Source organism: Pyxicephalus adspersus, chromosome 2 (assembly GCF_032062135.1).
Source record: "Pyxicephalus adspersus chromosome 2, UCB_Pads_2.0, whole genome shotgun sequence".
Lineage (NCBI taxonomy): Eukaryota > Metazoa > Chordata > Amphibia > Anura > Pyxicephalidae > Pyxicephalus > Pyxicephalus adspersus.
The window spans coordinates 97,181,542-97,199,366 of NC_092859.1; the positions used below are offsets into that span (position 1 = coordinate 97,181,542).

The 17,825-nt window shown below is 37.7% G+C and overlaps 1 protein-coding gene across 2 annotated transcripts in view; it reads right to left on the reverse strand.

Annotated features, from left to right (window-relative positions):
* Positions 1–16,901, reverse strand: part of WASL (WASP like actin nucleation promoting factor) — a 30,490-nt gene extending 13,589 nt beyond the window's left edge. The window contains exons 1-3 of one of the 2 annotated variants that reach the window (XM_072401582.1): positions 16,594–16,901; positions 3,380–3,514; positions 1,849–1,935 (exon numbers count right to left, since the gene is read on the reverse strand). In XM_072401582.1, the coding sequence (XP_072257683.1) occupies positions 1,849–1,935; positions 3,380–3,514; positions 16,594–16,719 (348 nt within the window). In that variant the 5' untranslated portion in view covers positions 16,720–16,901. The remainder of the gene's footprint in view (positions 1–1,848; positions 1,936–3,379; positions 3,515–16,593) is intronic. The other variant, XM_072401583.1, reaches the window with a different exon arrangement.
* Between the last annotated feature and the right edge of the window lie 924 nt (positions 16,902–17,825).

A 17,825-nucleotide genomic window follows, 5' to 3' on the forward strand; every position in this document is an offset into this window, starting at 1 on the left:
GATAACATGGCTCCTCTGTACAACAATCAGACTGCAACTGCTTCTCAAAGAAGTCTGAACTCCTAAAACATATCTAGGGCATTATTACTTTGCCTAGTCATTTATCTTTTTCTAGCAGCCTGAAAAAAAGCACTTCCTTCCTTGGTGCTTGAAAGTTTGTAAATCCTTTAAGATTTTCTATATTTTTACCTACATGTGACAAAAAAAAAAAAATCAACATCATTTCAAACAAGCCACAAAAGTAGATGAAAGAAAATCTTTTATATTTGGCCACGTATTTATTGAAAAAAAAAAAAAAAATAACATCTAAGTGGGGCAAAAGTAAGTGAATCCCTAGGATTAAATAATTTGAAGATGACAATGACAATCAGGTTTGTGAGAGGTTTTATTTACCTCCCTGGGGGTATGATTATTTTGTATTTAATAATGTCAATCTAGTACATTTGACATTTAAAAATACTTGTAATTTTAATTTCCTGGCAGTCCCGCCCCCCGACGCACTCACGCCACCCGCATACACGTTGCATGCCCAACAGGACACGAAACCGTCAAGGCATAACCAAGTGGATACAGATGCCAGGCCGGCATCACTGGAGGATGCTGGGGCTCGTGGGAACCAGGAAAGCTCTCAATTCAACCCCGAGTGTGGCTCGGGGTTACCACTTTTTGTAATGAAATTTCACCCCAAGCCACCCTCGGGAATACCACCAGGGGGGTTAAAGAACCGGGATCCAACAAGGGAGGTGACTTGGGATATCAAAGTTGTTGATAAACATAAAGCTGAAAAAGGTTACAAAACCAATCTCTAAAGAGTTTGGTCTCCACCAATCAACAGTCAGATTGTGTACAAATGGAGGACATTCAAAACCATTGTTACCCTATCCAGTGGTTGACAACCATTAAAGATAACTCCAACTGCAAGCCGTGTAATAGCCAGAGTTTACAAGGGAACCCAGGGGAACTTCTAAGCAACTGAAGATCTGTCTCAAATTGGTGAATGTTAATGTCCCCAAGTCCACCATCAGCAGAAGACTGAACAGCGATGGTTTGTATGGCACTGTAGCAAAGAGAAAGCCACTGCTCTTCCCCCCAAAATATTGCTGATCAACTACAGTTTGCTAAAGATCATGTGACTAGAACCAGAATACGGGAGGAGCGTTTTGTGGATGAAATAAAACTTTTTGTCCGAAATAAGGATAGTATTATTTGGAGAAGGAATACACTGAATTCCAGCATAAGAACCTTATCCCATCTGTGAAACGTGTTGGTGGGAGCGTTCTGCTTTGGGACTGTTTTGCTGCATCTGGGCCTGGATGGCTTGCCATTATTGATAGAACAATGTATCCTGATAACTGATCAGAACTACACCAGGGAATTCTACAGGAAAATGTCAAGACAGCTGTCCGCGAACTGAACCTCAAAAGACCGCAGGTCATGTGACAATACAACAATTATAAACACACTAAAACACAAAGTCATTCTACCCAAAGAATGGTTAAAGTATAAAGTCAATGTAATGGCCAAGTCATAGACAAAAGGGTCACACCAAATACTGAGAGCGTAATTCACTTATTTTTCCACAAGCAGATGTTATTGGATCTTTTTTTTTTAATAAAACACACAACACATTAACTAGGTTTTCCTCGTCCACTTTTAGTACTTTTGTTTGAAAATCAAATGTTTTATATAACATTAAAAAAAAAACAAAAAAAAAAAACTGAAATATTCAAGGGGTTAAAAAATTTTCAGCACCACAGTATATATCAAACATCATTCACACAAGTGCAGTCAAGCAAACTACTTCACTGTTTAACTGAATACTCACTACTGCAGCGCTTACATACTTACATCGCCAGCAAATGTGTGGAAGTAGGATCTAGGGCTATTATATACAAAATTATAGTACAGCTCCTGTTCATACAGTTGCCGACCATCCTGAAAAGACACAAACATGGATTCAATTTTATTAAAAAACAAAACAAATTCAAGCATCTTTATGAGGTCAGATGTGGAAGGAACAATTACTTTAATGATAAGTGGATCTACTTGAACAAACCTATTAAAAGGAAAGGCATGTGTAATGAGGAGCTGACACATGAATATCATATGGGTTTATGTATGACAGTCAGCTTACTATAAACATCAGCTAAGCATGTCCCTCACACTAATCTACTCATCTCAGATAATCACTGCCCTATTTCACAGGTGTTATAATAAACAGTTTATGCCTCACCACATATTTCACAAAGCTCGCTGCAATAGTAACATTATTCAGACTGCACTTGTCTCTATATGACCATTAGTTTTCTGTCTTCCACCATGTCTGGTTGTAGCTTAATGTAAAACAGACATTAGGCACACATTTCCAGATATATTGGTTTTGCAAAAAATTATTCTAAAATTCACATACAATTTTTTTTATAACCTACGTGGCCAAAATCTTCTTTAATTTGTGTCTCAGTAGCACACAATTGGAGGGTTTCAGCAGGCTGTCCCGTCAATCCTATGCAGCCCTTTTGCCACACCTTTGCAAGGGAAAGCATTAGGTGGACATCACTGGCAGACCCCAGAAGTATTTGTGGGGCTTTGTAATAAGGATTAAGATTACATTTTGTAAAAAAAAAAAAAATAAATAGGTGCTGCAGTACATTTTTTTGTAAGAATGGGAGGTCCCAAAAGACCTTTCACAGCTCTGGCTGCAGAAATCTGCAATGTGATTGTTTATTATAAGTTTACTAAACTTTAGTGAGACTGCTGCTCTCTCACTTGTCTTTCTAAAAAATACAGAACAGCTTGCCCATGGAAATAGGCTCTATGCCTTTGTACTGCCAACATATTTTCAAAGGCTATGCAGTGGGCAGACAATCCTCTGACTAAGCTGAAGAATTCAGCCGAATACTTAAAGCTGAAGATTATTCTGCTCTTATTTTGCTTTTCCTAGTTGCTCATTTTCCTTTTCATTGAACTGCTAATGGAATTCTTGAATTAAAAAATAAAATGTTTTTTGTCATACATATTTTAGAACCAGTGATCTCCCTAGGGTGCAATACGGGTAGATCACGACAGACTGGGGTGGACAACAGGGTCCTTTACGTATCTTCCTAAAAAATGTGCTCACCACCCAGTAAAAGAGGGAGGTCCCATATGATTTGGGGCTGCATCTAGTTTACATTGTCAACTCATGATGTGCAGTAAAATCTGTAATGAGCAAATTCAGTATAGGATGTCATACAATTATTTTGTTACTTTTTTTTTATCAACAACTATGCAGGATGGATAGCAAGGCTCAGCTTTATTTTGGCTAATATTTGGCACAGGAAAATCAAAATCCATTCCAGAAAACAATTCACTGGTTATAGAATTTGAAGAAGAATCTTACCTTTATGTCATATATTCTAACGAAATAGGATCTCTGGGGATTGTCCTTTACCAGGCATACTACTCCACAACATCTCTTTACCCAAGAGGAATTACGATCCGAGGCAAAAAGTTGGACAACGGCTGAGTTAATAGTCTATACAAAAAAGAAAAAGAAACACAAAATTAAAAAATATAGTAAATAATAATAATTAGTAAATAATGACAAATCAGCAATGCAAATACCTTAGTCCCTAAATACTGCAGTGTATAGTGCTGAAGAGGAATACCAGCAAGACTATTCACAATATATACTCAAATCATATACAGAGTCAATATTTCCACAGGCAGAAACAGGGAACTGAAAAATTCTTTGCAATTCAAAAAGCTCTAATTAGCCACAGTCAAAGTATGACATCTCAGAAATAAAGCGGAACTGAAGAAAAAACAAAACAAAAATCTGAACAATTAAAACCAAGATATTGATGGAGTCACTAAATGTATTTTTACTTGCAGGGGAAAAAAAAGCAAACTTTTCAGTGCAACTTAAAAAAGTTTGTCTAAGCCCATCCCTTTCCAAGGGCCTGGCAATAAACACACTGCTCTGAATCTGCAAGAAGTTTAGTAAGGCATACCAACATTACTATTCATGACCAAGCACCAATGACTAGATATTGTAAAGGGAAAAAAACTGATATATTTACAAAAATCCAAGGAGCAGAAAGAGAATGTGTGTTTAAGGAGATATGACATTTGCTGAGCAAACACCAACAAAGTCTACAACATATTTGCATTGATATAGAGCATGGTCATGCAAACCAATATTGCTTTGTTGGCAGAATTTGGAGTTCCATTTCAAAAACAAGAATTAACTTAATTTTATTAAAAGAAAAAGTCTAAGGGTTTTCTTTTCCCAACAGAGAAAATTTGCATGGGTTTTAATGGTGCCAAATATAAACACTAACAACACAATTTATGTTAAAAAGCAATTTGTTACAATTTAATATACAATATTATAAAAAACATATCACAAAACAATAAATACTTGCAAAATGCAAATAATGAAAATTCAGTAATCACATAATTTGTAATGATACACAATAACTTTTACAGTCCCTAATGCGTTTCACCAATAGGCTTCGTCAGAACGACAGAATGTTATTAGTACCGCATCTATGTATTTGTTCAGATAGTGGTTGATGATTAGGTTGGTGTTATGTCATTCAAGAATTGATGTTGGAAAGCAAAATTATTTGTTTAAAATCTATAACACAGACTTTCATGTGCAGTTAAGAGTGATATGACCCCATAGTGTTGTAGGTAGTCTCTTTTAGTGCACCTACAGTGTATATAATGAAAAAGATAAAATATCACCTTTAGTAGTACCCTGTTTCCCCGATTATAAGGCACTGTCTTATATTTTTTTGAAATGCCAAAATATGCCCTAGGTCTTATTTTCAGGGGATGTCTTATTTTTCCATGAAGAAGACTACAGCACATATTTATTGTTGAAAGTCACTCATGATCACTCATGTTCCATTGATTGTCCCCTTCTGATCACTCACGTGCCGTTCATATTCCCCTTCTGATCACTCTATGCCATTGACTGTCCCCTTCTGATCACTCTATGCAATGATTGTCCCCTTCTGATCACTCTATGCAATGACTGTCCCCTTCTGATCACTCTATGCCATTGATTGTCTACTTCTGATCACTCTATGCCATTGATTGTCCCCTTCTGATGACTCTATGCCATTGATTGTCCCCTTCTGTTCACTTACCGGTAATTAAGTGTAGGGATCTCCGTTAGGGCAGGTAACTCCATTAGGGCAGGGATCAGCAGCGTGCTTCCTGGTTCAGAATCGCGAGGCGCGTGTGCCGGCATTTTACTTTCAGTTTAGCTCTGCACTGCAGCCAGGAGGAGACACGCGCTGCAGCCAGCATCAAGGAGACACACACAGGATCGGATATCGGGGGATGTCTTATTCACGGGTGAGTGTCTTATTTTAATTATTTTTTCAAAAATCAGGGGTGGCTTATTTAATGGGGATGACTTAAAATCGGGGAAACACGGTATTGTCTTCAGATTTAGAACAAAATGGAGCACCTTTTTGTTTTTTTAGTTGTTAATTCCACTCTTCCACTGCTTCCTGACTGTCCAACATTGTACCCATTTTGTAAACAGAGTATCCATTTAAAATATTAAAAAAAAATAATAATCCACAATACTTAGGTATTGTATGTGCACCACACTGGACCTTGGGGTACTTGCAGAGGAAACCAGGTAGCTAAATAAGTCCACATAAAACAGGTTAGGGTTAATAGGCAGACAAGCTCAAGCCATAGAACTGGAAAGCAGTCAAGTGTAGGAGGACTTTCCATATTCTCCAGGCTCTTCCCACTTCAACAACTGAATATTATACAAAACCCACATACAAAATACCATGGGCTTGGTTTTGATTTTGTAGAAGAGCACATTAAATAAATGGTTCATTCATTATTGTCTTTACACAGTACATACCACATGTTTACAAGTAAATACCAAAGTAAAATTGAGAACAATTCCAAGTAATTAAACAAGTTTATAAGCATTTACTGTAATATTCAATACAAGCATTTTAGTTAGCTCATCTTCGGGCAAATATTTGAAAAGGAGGTGACGGACAAACAGCTATAAAAAGCTTTACACAGTTTCACTGACTGGGCTTATAACCTGACTGGCAGAGATCTGACAGTCTAAGTATTCCATTTCCCCAAATCAATACTTGGTACAACCATTAGCAAACAGCTGAAAGCGGAAGTGATTCTTTACCAGAAAACATGGAACTTGCAATTACAGTTACGAGTCATTTGAAGTGACTCAGTTTTCACTTTAGGATCTTGCGATTGTTTCAAGCAGAAGGCTCTAAGCTCTGTCACATAAGATATGCAACATATTTAAACTAAATTATGTATTAAGAATAGGAAATGTAGTATTCTACAACTTGCATGCAAAGTCTTTATGCCAAGTCAGTAAATAAGTTTGTGGTGTGCTCACACTATAAATACTGCAGAGGCATCTAAATTCCATCCTCCTCTCCCTAAGGAAGAAAAATAAATTTTTCCTGTTCTAAATGCTGACTTCATGAAAGTACATTCCTTCCTTGCTTTGACTGAAGAACAGTGATCAATATGATTACACGGAGAGGATTCTTTTGTGTTTTGCTGCAGAAAACGGTTTGTCTCCTCTAGAAGCAAGTATGCAGCTATTTTCACATTTCATTATGCTCCCAAAACAAATTATATATACAAATGCAGGCTTCAACAGTAAGGAGTAAACAGTGGGTGGCTGGGCTGACTAGCGGTACTTGGCGACATAGTACCAATGGTCCACAGATTGGTAAATGATCATACCAGCATCACACTATATAGGGGATAAAGAAAGAAACCTGGAAACCAAAAAGCTCAATTTTTATTTTGGATTTTAAAAGATAGACAAACATTTTGTTTAATTGCAAAGATCTAAAAAACATTACCTACCACCGACATCAATAAAAATAAACCTTGCTTTAAAAATCCTGATTGACATGCTTTTTATTAGCATAAGATTCTGCCTGCCAGGACTGGCATCACACATGTGCAGTACAATGTGCAGGCCCTGAACAATTCTGTGCAAGAAGTAACTTCAGTGCACATGTGCTGGGTCACCCCAATCCGGCTAATGCAGGCTGCCCAAGAGTAGGTTGGATCGGCAGCGGAGTTTGATTCAGTTTTAAATTAAGCAACTTTTTATGCATCCACTACAATGGTCAATTTGTTTTTTTTGTTTTTTTTTACATAAATACTAAGAACAAACCAAATGTGTAGGTAAATTTAGAAAACATCTAGGGACTTCCTAACAAGGTAGCAATTCCTCGAAAAAAGGCAACAATGAGCACACCAAATACCCAAAGAATATAACAAATGTCAGTTGTGCATGGGAAGAGGACATCACAAAGGGGCTTTATATGAAGAACAGATTCATTCAGTTGGGAGGAAGTAAGGGATAAGGTCACAGTGCTCAACTCAGTAATTTTTTTAAGCCGGGTGGGAAGAAATTGTAGGTGGGTGGCAACCCCTGTATTGTGAACAAACTCTTTAGTAATCACCCAAAAACAGCCGGGTGGTGCGCCCAGCTAAAAGGGTCTGGGGAGAACCCTGGGTCATCCTGCCCACTAATTGAACCCTAGAATAAACAAACACACGGGGCCTTACTTTACAAGGAGAAAAACAACCAAAGGGGTAATATATTAGTAGCTGTACCAATATTCTGAGTTGTAACTGCAAATCACTTTGTGAAAGGGCTGGCTGTCTATGACTTTGATGGCCCCGAACAAGTAAACAAACCAGGAATTCTGCAAGCAAAGCCAAGGACCTAGTTTGTCTCTTTCACCAGTTTTTTTCCTAAAAGTACTCCACTCATAAGTACATCTGGTTTGGAGTTTGGAAAAGGGTGAAGCTCAATGCAAACAACCCAGCGCTTGGGAAACTAGGAGTCAGCTTGGTTTTATAAGTGTCCAAGCTACAAAATTTAATGGCTACCATGTATCACACTAAAGAAAACGGACTGCTATCCAGGTAATTCGGACCAGATTGGAAGATTCACAGCTAATGTCTTGATTTATATGGCTCTTGAAACAAGTATTTACACAATGAACAATGTTTGTGGACATTTGATAGTAGAGCATATCAATAGTTTACATAATTACAACTACTTCTAAAAAAATCTGCAATAAGGAATTTGTGGGAGAAGTAAAAAGCAAAAAACCCTTCAACAGAAGTGCCATGGTGTCACAATAGCAATAAAAGGAATCCAGATGTGATTCCAGTATCCTGACACATTCCTTGGCAAAGAATCTAAGTTTGCAAGAGGATTAAAAAAATGGACTTTCTAATTTTATGTAGTATGAAATCTTAAAGAAAGGCCCAGTATCTGCATTTCTAGAAATAACAGGTGCTTTGTCAGAATTACAGTTCATTGTAGTTTGTAAATACAAAGCAAGAAGTTATGGTATTGTACAAATGTGACTTTATGTATGTTGACTAGATGCAAATATTTGATAAATACATAAAGGAAAAAATATCAACTGCAAAATTACAGCAACTTCTTGTCCACAAAGGAAGTTGCATCAGCTCAAGCAAATAAATCCCCTCGGCCGTATGCCGGTATGCAGCAAAACTGGTTTTTAATATCTTACCCAGGAGAACTTTAATGGAGCTGAAGTTCAAACATTTAAATAAGAAACAGGCTTTTCAACATAATCTATATTATTGTTCAACTGCAATTCAGGAAAAGTGTGTACTAATCATGAAGTATGGAGGAGGGTCATTTTTAAACACTGGTTGAGATGAGGATCTTAAAATATCCAGTAGGGTTTTATAATGAAGAGGTTCTGTACGTTTCCTCAATAAAGCAATCAAAACCCAAAAAGGTAAAATTCAAATGGCAGCCAGGATTATAATTCAGTACAATTAGTTATATAAGCAAAGTGAAGGATACCATACTTTTTTTTTCTTAGGCAAATGTACATTGCACTACATACTGTAATCACCGAAATAAACTGGTGGGAGGGTCATGTCTGGGTATCTGCTTCTCAACCAGGGTTCTGTGGAGCCCTAGGAATCCTAGAGCAATTTGTACCTCCCAGGTCAGTGTAATGTACAGCACTGAGTAATATGTTGGTGCTATATAAATCCTGTTTATTAATAATAATTAACTTTTGGGTTATCTGTAAGGGTGACATTCTTCCCACTAGCCAGCAACGCAAGAGGCATTCTTCCTGCTGACCACCATAATAATGGTGGATGTGGATTTAGCAATTATAGCCTGGGTTCCCAGAAGACCTGAAAGGTATTTTCAAGGGGTTCACCCGTGTTTGAAAACGTCAAGAAATAAGGACGTAGAATACTTAAAGCCAGTAATAATAGAAAAAGATCAGATGTTGGGAGAAGACAGGCAATACTTGTGACTTTTATTGCCTGTTTCCCTACTGCTACATCAAAGTGTAAAAAACAATAAACCATGGATTCCAGCAGGTACTGATAGTTTGCTTGGATTATCATCAAGATTTGATAAAGTAAATAGAACAACTTTTTATAGGTCCTCTTTTTCTTCATATATTTTACTGTAGATAAAATATTCCCAGAGAAATGCACTGAAATGACTTCAAAATTGGGAAAGACATGAAAGAGCAAGGACATTAAAACATAATTAAAGGAATTTCCTAAATAGATTCCATATTGTTTGACTGTGTGCAATGCCTTTTACTATAGATAACTGAATATATTCTAAGATACACACAATTTATTGTATTTATAGAAGATCTGACAAAACTCTGCAACTCCGTTTAGCATTATAACCTAAAACCAAATTCCACACTGTAGTAAATAAAAATAAAATCTTTACTACATGTATTAGTCTGTCATTTGCAATCCCTATTTAATGTACAGCGCTGCGTAATATGTTGGCGCTATATAAATCCTGTTTATTAATAATAATAACTACGTCAGTGCAAATACTTTGTTTGCTACAAAGACATTTACACGTATACACCATGCACATGAGGGGCAGTTTAGACTTATTATCACCACTAAACATGAGCTTATTATAGTTTTTTTTATTCCAGCATATTTTTATTTTAAAAATTGCATGTCTTAGCTTAGGCTACTTTAAGTCACATATTACCCATACATCCAGTCCCAGGAAGGTGGACATATTGGGTAAAGCAAGGGTTTTACTAAATCAGGGCTACATTTTTTTAGTAAGGGAAGACTACAACCAGTCAGGACTGCCTCCTGCAGATTTTCCCTTACCTCTCGGATGATAAAACCATAAAATAGTAAGAAGAAATATTTATATATATTATAAAGGACTGGAAGCCCCATTGCAAACTATCTTGCATTGTCCTTGGAATTCAGATCTGAGGCTTCCCAAATAAACATAATTTTGAACTACCCAGTACAGAAAATGACTGCCAATAGAGAGCAACAGAAACATAACCAGACAGGTTATGGTAAGGATCTTTACCTTACAGTGCTTTAGTAAAGGTGTTTTTGTTTTTCCAATACTCATTCACCATAACCCGTCTGGCTATACTTTTCTGTTCTACAAACGGAGTATCAATACAATGCATTGATGGCCATCTAACTTTAAATACAAGTATCAGGTTTTACAATAATTGCAGTTATGTATGCTAAACCAAAACAGTCCTGTACGCACAGTTGGGTCCTGAAAATATATGATACATGTCCGCTATCAATATTTAAATAATAAACCTGATGTTTTTTATTTTGTGATAGATGGGGACAACATGAAAAGACATTCTGCATACTTTAATAGAAAAGAATCTTGGCTTCCCCAAGTAATCGCTATTTCCTTCCTGTTCTGAGAATAGTGGTATGCTTCGCTATATACATAAAAAAAAAAAAATCAACCTACATAGTGTTGCTGAATTCTATGAATGAAAATGTGGAAACCTGCACAGTTGACAAACTTTATGGAAAATGCAGGTAGTGTAGCTGGTTCAGTCTCCTTGCTACAAAGGTGAAACAGGAACCAAGATTTCCCAGATCTAATCAGCAATAAACTGGAGTTATCAGCTGTTTGAGGAGGGGCAGACAGGTGAACTGTGTGAATTCCTTTCATGAAGGAAACTGTTTAGGTTTTCTTATTGCATTAGGGAAATTTAATTAAAGAAATTATAGAAAACCGCCATAAAAAGTTTCATCAAAGTTATCACAGTTATTGTAGTCATTATCATAATCCTAAAATCTCTTTGTGACATTTTTTAAACATCTGTTGTCTACACAATTTTCTTCAACAACTACTCCGTGCTCAGTCTAGCTGTGCATTATTTTTTACAGAATATAGAATGTTGCTTAGATGTAAATTAAATCTCCTGTATGGCCTGTAATCCCTATATTCTGGCCCTAACTTGTTTTTAGAGGCCTCAGTTTGGATCCAGATTGGCCTTCCTATTCCACTTTCCAATCATGCACCACTTTATTGGCTTCTGATGCTATTTGGCATAATGGGGGAGTGTGGGAGTTCTGAAGTAAAAGCCATATCCTGTCCTGCAGGGTTGAGGAACAAAGATGTTCTTGGGAGAACTGAAGATACATGCAGTCAATTTATTGATCCCTATTTCATCAAAAATACACTATGTAAAAGATTCCTGTCACAACGACAAAGGCAATCCCGCTACGAAGACAAAGATTGCCGTCACGACAAAAAAGCAATCCCTGTCACGACAAAAAAGCAATCCCTGTCACGACAAAGTGGTAAACAACCCGCAACCTCACCTCAAAAACAATTCCTAGCTATTAAAATTACAGTGGGGTGCTACTGTGTAAATACAGAACCTTTACACAGCTGCTGCTAACACAAACAGGCCATATGACTGCCTATAATCACTGTTCACTCATGAGGTACAAACTAACATCATTACTTGTATATCTACTCATGTTTCATTATTCTGCAGATCAAGTAAATTAGCTTCTATATGCCGAAAAATGTCAATTAAAGCAACCCAAAACCAAAAAAAATGCTTTACAGGGGATGAGCAATTATATTTGATTTTTTTTTAGGAATTATGTTATATAAATGTATATGTACTTCTAGTTATGAGGTGGCGCAATACAGTACCATAAGAATTAATCATAGGCACATTATACTGAAGTTTTATTACAGGCTTGCTGCAATGTGGATAGGAAAGCACTAACAGTAATACAACTACATGCATTTGAAGGCTTGGAATGGAGCCAACGATGCTGATGCATGATCACAGCATCCAATAGGAGGACAAGGAAAAGTTCATGGGAATGACAGCATGTGTAACTTCACACAGCAGAAACCATGACAATAGCTATATAAAGAAGAACCCCTACTAAGCATTGTCTGAATCCAACCTTACTGTGTAATAAAAGCACAATGCAGATTCATAGAAAGCAATTCTTTATGTAAAAAATTATGGCGTGAAGAGAACCTGTCACAAGTAACTCAAGCAAGCACATACCCATGAAGGAAACTAAATATTCACCTGCTCTTCTGAATGCTGCTTTCATCCTGATAAATTACACCAAAAGTTTGCAGGGAAATCCCTACTGTCATCCTAAGTTTTTAAAAGTTTTACCAGCTGACCTCCATGTTAATGCAAGTCATATGGTGTAGTGGACTTGTAAAAGCTGCAGGACATTACAGATTCACATTCCTAGAAGTGTTAGTTTTTCTGTGGACTTTGGGGGAAGACAGCTGAATTAGACTTTTTGGTTTTATCGTTTTACTTACCTTTAAGTGAAGAGCATTCTGAAACTGTTCTACTTCTTGAATAATCTTTTCAGCACAGTAGATGCAGAAATCCTTAGTCCTCCTTCCATAACGGGCTTCCTGTACACTTCTGGCTGACACTTCCTGTCCTGGAATGCCAATATAAAGACGCGCTCTGTAGTTTTCAGGACTACAGTGATTATATATTAATGCCGATGCATTCTCCACTCCCGGCCCAGTGACACCCACAGGCAGTATTTTATCATCAGTGAAACTTCAGTTTACAAAGTAATTCAGTTTAGTGACGTAATACTGACTTTAATTATCCAATCACATAAGAGAAAAATCTAATTTTCAACTTTCTATTGCACAGGTGTAAGTTAGGAACAGGTACGAATGGGAAATCCCTATAATGCCTTGGCAGCCAGCAATAAACACACACATTCTAGTACAGTAAAGATAGTGCTAGTTACTAGGTAGAGTTGTTGACTTGGTAATTTCTGACAAAGTAATAGGTGACAGGTGAGACAACAGGAACATAAGAAATCAAAACCCCTGCATGAGGAAAAGCACTGAAAAGAAAACACTAGTACACAAGTAGCGTGAATGCCAGTAAAACTTTTCAGTGCAGATTGCAATAGGGTTGCTGGGGTTTTAAACTGTGACTAAGCAGAGGGGTGGCTGTTTACATAGTGATAGACTATTTCATCCACTGCTGATAAATATGTAGTCAGTGGCTTTAAGCGGTCTGCAGTAAAGCTTAAGTTCCACTTGTTGCCATCAGGAAGATCATTATTGGAGGGAACATATATGTCCTTCCTGCAATATGACTTCTTACCTGCCTGACTGCTGTGTTGTTCTGTCAAACATTCATGAGCTGCACATGCCGGGATTCCTGTCAATGCAAGTGCTGTCCACTGCTCATCTAAAAAGAATAGGCTTGCAACTATTGGTTATGTTACCAGTGGTGAGCAAACAGCTAGCGGTCATCATATCACAATACATTGTAATAATAATAAAAAAAGAAAATATGCTGTTTTGTTGATCATTCAAACCAGATTTAACAAGACGGCAACCTTTTCTCTTCAGTAAATGCTATCTCTCTGGCTGTCTCTTCAATGAGCACCTGACCTGGAATACAGCTAACAAAGCCAAGACCAATTCAGAACTGATTTCCATATCTGTTCCTAAGCCTGTGATATACAAGACTGGATCGGCATAATGGAAAAATAAAAAATAATGGCTTTGTAATTTGTCAGAACACTTAAAGCTGATTAGCTGCTAAAGGTTACAGAATTCCCCATATCAGTACTGCTCTTTGTAGTCCCTTAAAACAAGTCCATAGGAGGTTGGTTAGAGAATATTTTTGCACAGTGGAGATCAATAACTGACAAAATGTTATAAAAACCACACTGAGATGAATAAACATGTGAATGGTAAAAGAACTATAACAAATGAATGTATTTATTGACAAGCATTTCAGCATTTTTGCAAAATATCAAAAGTCACCAGGAAAGAAAAACATAAAAGCGTAATCATTCACTGCACCAAACAGAATACACAAAGGTAAAAAAAGAAAAAAAAAAGATGCAAACTAAAAATAAATGTGTAAGCAAAACAAAGCTTTGTGCCACTTTTCAAACATAATAAATACGCCGTCCTTGATGGACTTATGTCTTTTGTCAACCTTACTATGTAACTAGTGCACAATTCCAACCGATCGTCCAGAGACCTAATCTCTGCATGTATTTTTCCCCAACCTTGTCTTTGGACCACACAAGGTCCTGTCCCTCTAACCCAGAACGAGCGCTGCCAGCATGATGACATTAGCGCCATTTGCAGATTCACTGCAGCAAGTTCATGACACACTCTGTATCAGTGTTTCCCAACCAGGGTTCTGAAAGCAATTCACCACTGGCATCAATGATTATTTTTGCGATCTATAAGGGCGACATTCTTCCCACTGACCACCACACTAATGTACTGTGGATATAGTATTATAGAAGGGTTTCCTAAAGACCTGAAATATATTTCAAGCATTCTCCTGTATTAAAAAGATCATGAAACACCGGTCTATGGAGCAGCCCTGGGAAAGGATTCTCGCAGGGACAACACCAAAAAGTGTGTTGTGCCCCCCAAATAAACACTATATAGGGAAAACAAAGTACACAGGATTATAATGATGGATGAGGATCGGCAAGTCTGGAATTACAAATTCAGCTGTCCTATGTAGACAAGGATGTAAACATAGCATATAAGGTTTGGTTACCTAGACACAAAATTAGGGTTTTATTATGATGACACTTTTCACATGAAAGTTCTATCTTTATCCTGATACCAAACATTAAATTAATAAAAAGATGTGTCACAGATTTCAGTAAAGCAATATTGGGCAAGAATCTCAGCTCCTAGCAATATTCTACACTGTACTGCTTTTTCCAGAGGATCATCACTTGCAGAATACAATATTATACCTGGTTATGTAAATGTCAGTGATTCACATCACACATCCAGTCTATTAATGAAACCTCTTAGGCAATCCTGTACACGCAGCCAGAATTTTTGTCTACCTCACCCTACAATAATCATAGTTTTGGTAGAGAAGAGCATAGGAGTGATGACTGGTGGAACAATAATGGTGTCTAATGAACTTTAAAAACTGTGCTATACACACCAGCAGATTCTTCCAGGATAGAAATAAATGGATGAAAGTAACTGTGGCTATACCATCAGGAAAATTTAAATTAGTGAATGGATGTCAAGGAACACATTGATATATATATATATATATATATATATATATATATATATATATATATATATATATATATATATATATATATATATATATATATATATATATATATATATATATGATATGACCTAATACGATCACACTACTCCCCCTTAGTATCGCATCTACCTCTACTATGGAAATACATTCTCCTATCTGCAAACGACTGTTCATTGAGGAGAGACTAAGCGAATACTTGTTCTTGTCTGCAGCAAAAATAATAATCACTGGTGGGAAAAGAAAGAAGTGCTTCCTACTATCTGAAGTAGTATTATTGATCATTATATAGCCCCCAGCACAATGCTGTACATTAAATAGGGATTGCAAACAATGACACAGGAGGAGGAGAAATCTAATTGCTGGAGATAAGAGACTGAGCAAATGCTTCCTCCTGCCTGCAGCAGACCAATGACAATAGGCTAGGCAAAGTCATCAAACTGAAACTTGTGGATGTTAAACACAATACTGCTGGAGACTAATGTAACAAGTCGGCATGAGTTATAATATTAAAAGATCTAATTTGAGCAGAATACAGAATAACAAATAAATAAATGATACAATACAAACGACTCTCTGGAATGGTCTTCCCGTCCTATTAGGCTTGCTCCTACTTTCTGCTCATTTAAAAGAGCACTGAAAACACGTTTCTTCAAACTTGCCTACCCATCTTGTGTTTAAAAACCGTCACTACTTCCCACCCCTACATATCTCCCCTTCCCCCCACCTCCTAGATTGTAAGCTCTTCGGGGCAGGGTCCTCCCCTCCTGTGTCACTGTCTGTATTCATCTGTCATTTGTAACCCCTATTTATTGTACAGTGCTGCCTCATATGTTGGTGCTACATAAATCCTGTTTAATAATAAAATATTAACCCCCCTCATGACATGGAAATAATACAGATAACCTGCCATGGCGGTGCCCGCAGGCAGAGGTCACATAAGTCCATGGCACCCAGATGCCCTGGCAGGTTAGACATGAAGTACATGGGGGGTGCAGGAAATGTCAGCCCCCTGCCATAGGCTGTCATGTGAGCAGGAAGGTGCACCTTGTGTACAATGGGCAGGAGCTGTCACAGGGCCCATACACTGATATATGGGGAGGGTGACTGAGGGCCCCTTAAGATTCACACACTCTCCTTCCCTCCTAGCTAGGCCACTCACCACACACTTCTTGCCCAGGTAGCCATAGAGAGCCTCATTCTCCTGTCCAGTCAGCAGGATGGAGCCGCAGTTGATGGTGGCCCTCTTGGTCTGCCTGTTGTTCACTGCGTTGTTATTGTTACTCATGTTTGTGTGCCGGCGGCCTCCCTGCTATTCGCAGGTCTATCTCCGTGTTCTAAGCGGTGAATCAGGGCCGCTCCATGTCCCGGGCGCTTGTCGTCGTGTTGTGGGAGGGTCTGAGGGCACTGCTTCCTCCCTGGCTGGATGAGCGGGCCGGCGCTGGGGCTGCGGAGGAGGAGGCAGGGAGACGTGCTCGTTCCCGAGAGCAAGAGATGCGCGCGCACGTGTAGTTATGTGTCCAAGGGCGGGGGAATGACTTCTATACATATGTAGGGAAAAGTTGTCCGCAGTTTTAATGCAGGCGGGGAAGGAAGTCACAAGGTATACTCAGGTCAGGCGCAGTATGAAAGCTTCAATAAAATGGCGCCTGTAATAGAGACAAACCTGGAAGGAAAGATTTTGGTCTCTAGGACAGTATATAGAACGTTCACAAAGTTGATGTTATATTGTTTGAAATAAATGTTTAGTGTTTTTACATGCTGTGTATATTTTATTAAAGACCGAAAATTAATAATTTTTTGTATTTTGTTTTAGGTAAATAAATGAATATATGTACCATGTGTAGCCAGTAGGTAGCACTCTGGTGTTTAATGACTGCAACTTTTCTGCTTTACTTTTGTTTTAATACTAACACACAAGTTATGTGTATTGGTGCACAGAGCCATGTATAGTAAATTACACCCCAACACACCAGTAATGAAGCACTTCATGTGATCACATAGTGATTTACTACTATTACTTGATGCAGGAGTGTATTTTGGTATGTTATCGTGCAGAAGATCTCATTTAAAAGAATATGTATGCATTACATAGAATAGTCTCTTTAAAGAGTATAATGTATTTTTATTTTTACTAATCAGTTTAGATCTGTACCCATCTGTATCTTTTACTAACTGTTTAGAACACACATAGTTATATGAGTCAGAGAAAAGGACTCCCTCCCTCTCCATCAATTCATATCTCCCTGTGTGTAGTATCATTTAGGGCCCTCTCACACCAAAGCACTTTATGCCCCAATATCATGCCTTGGATTGAGATACCCCAGTCATTTAAATTGCAGACATCAATTTTTATGTTATTCAATATGAGAACATTTACAAAAAAAGCAGGCC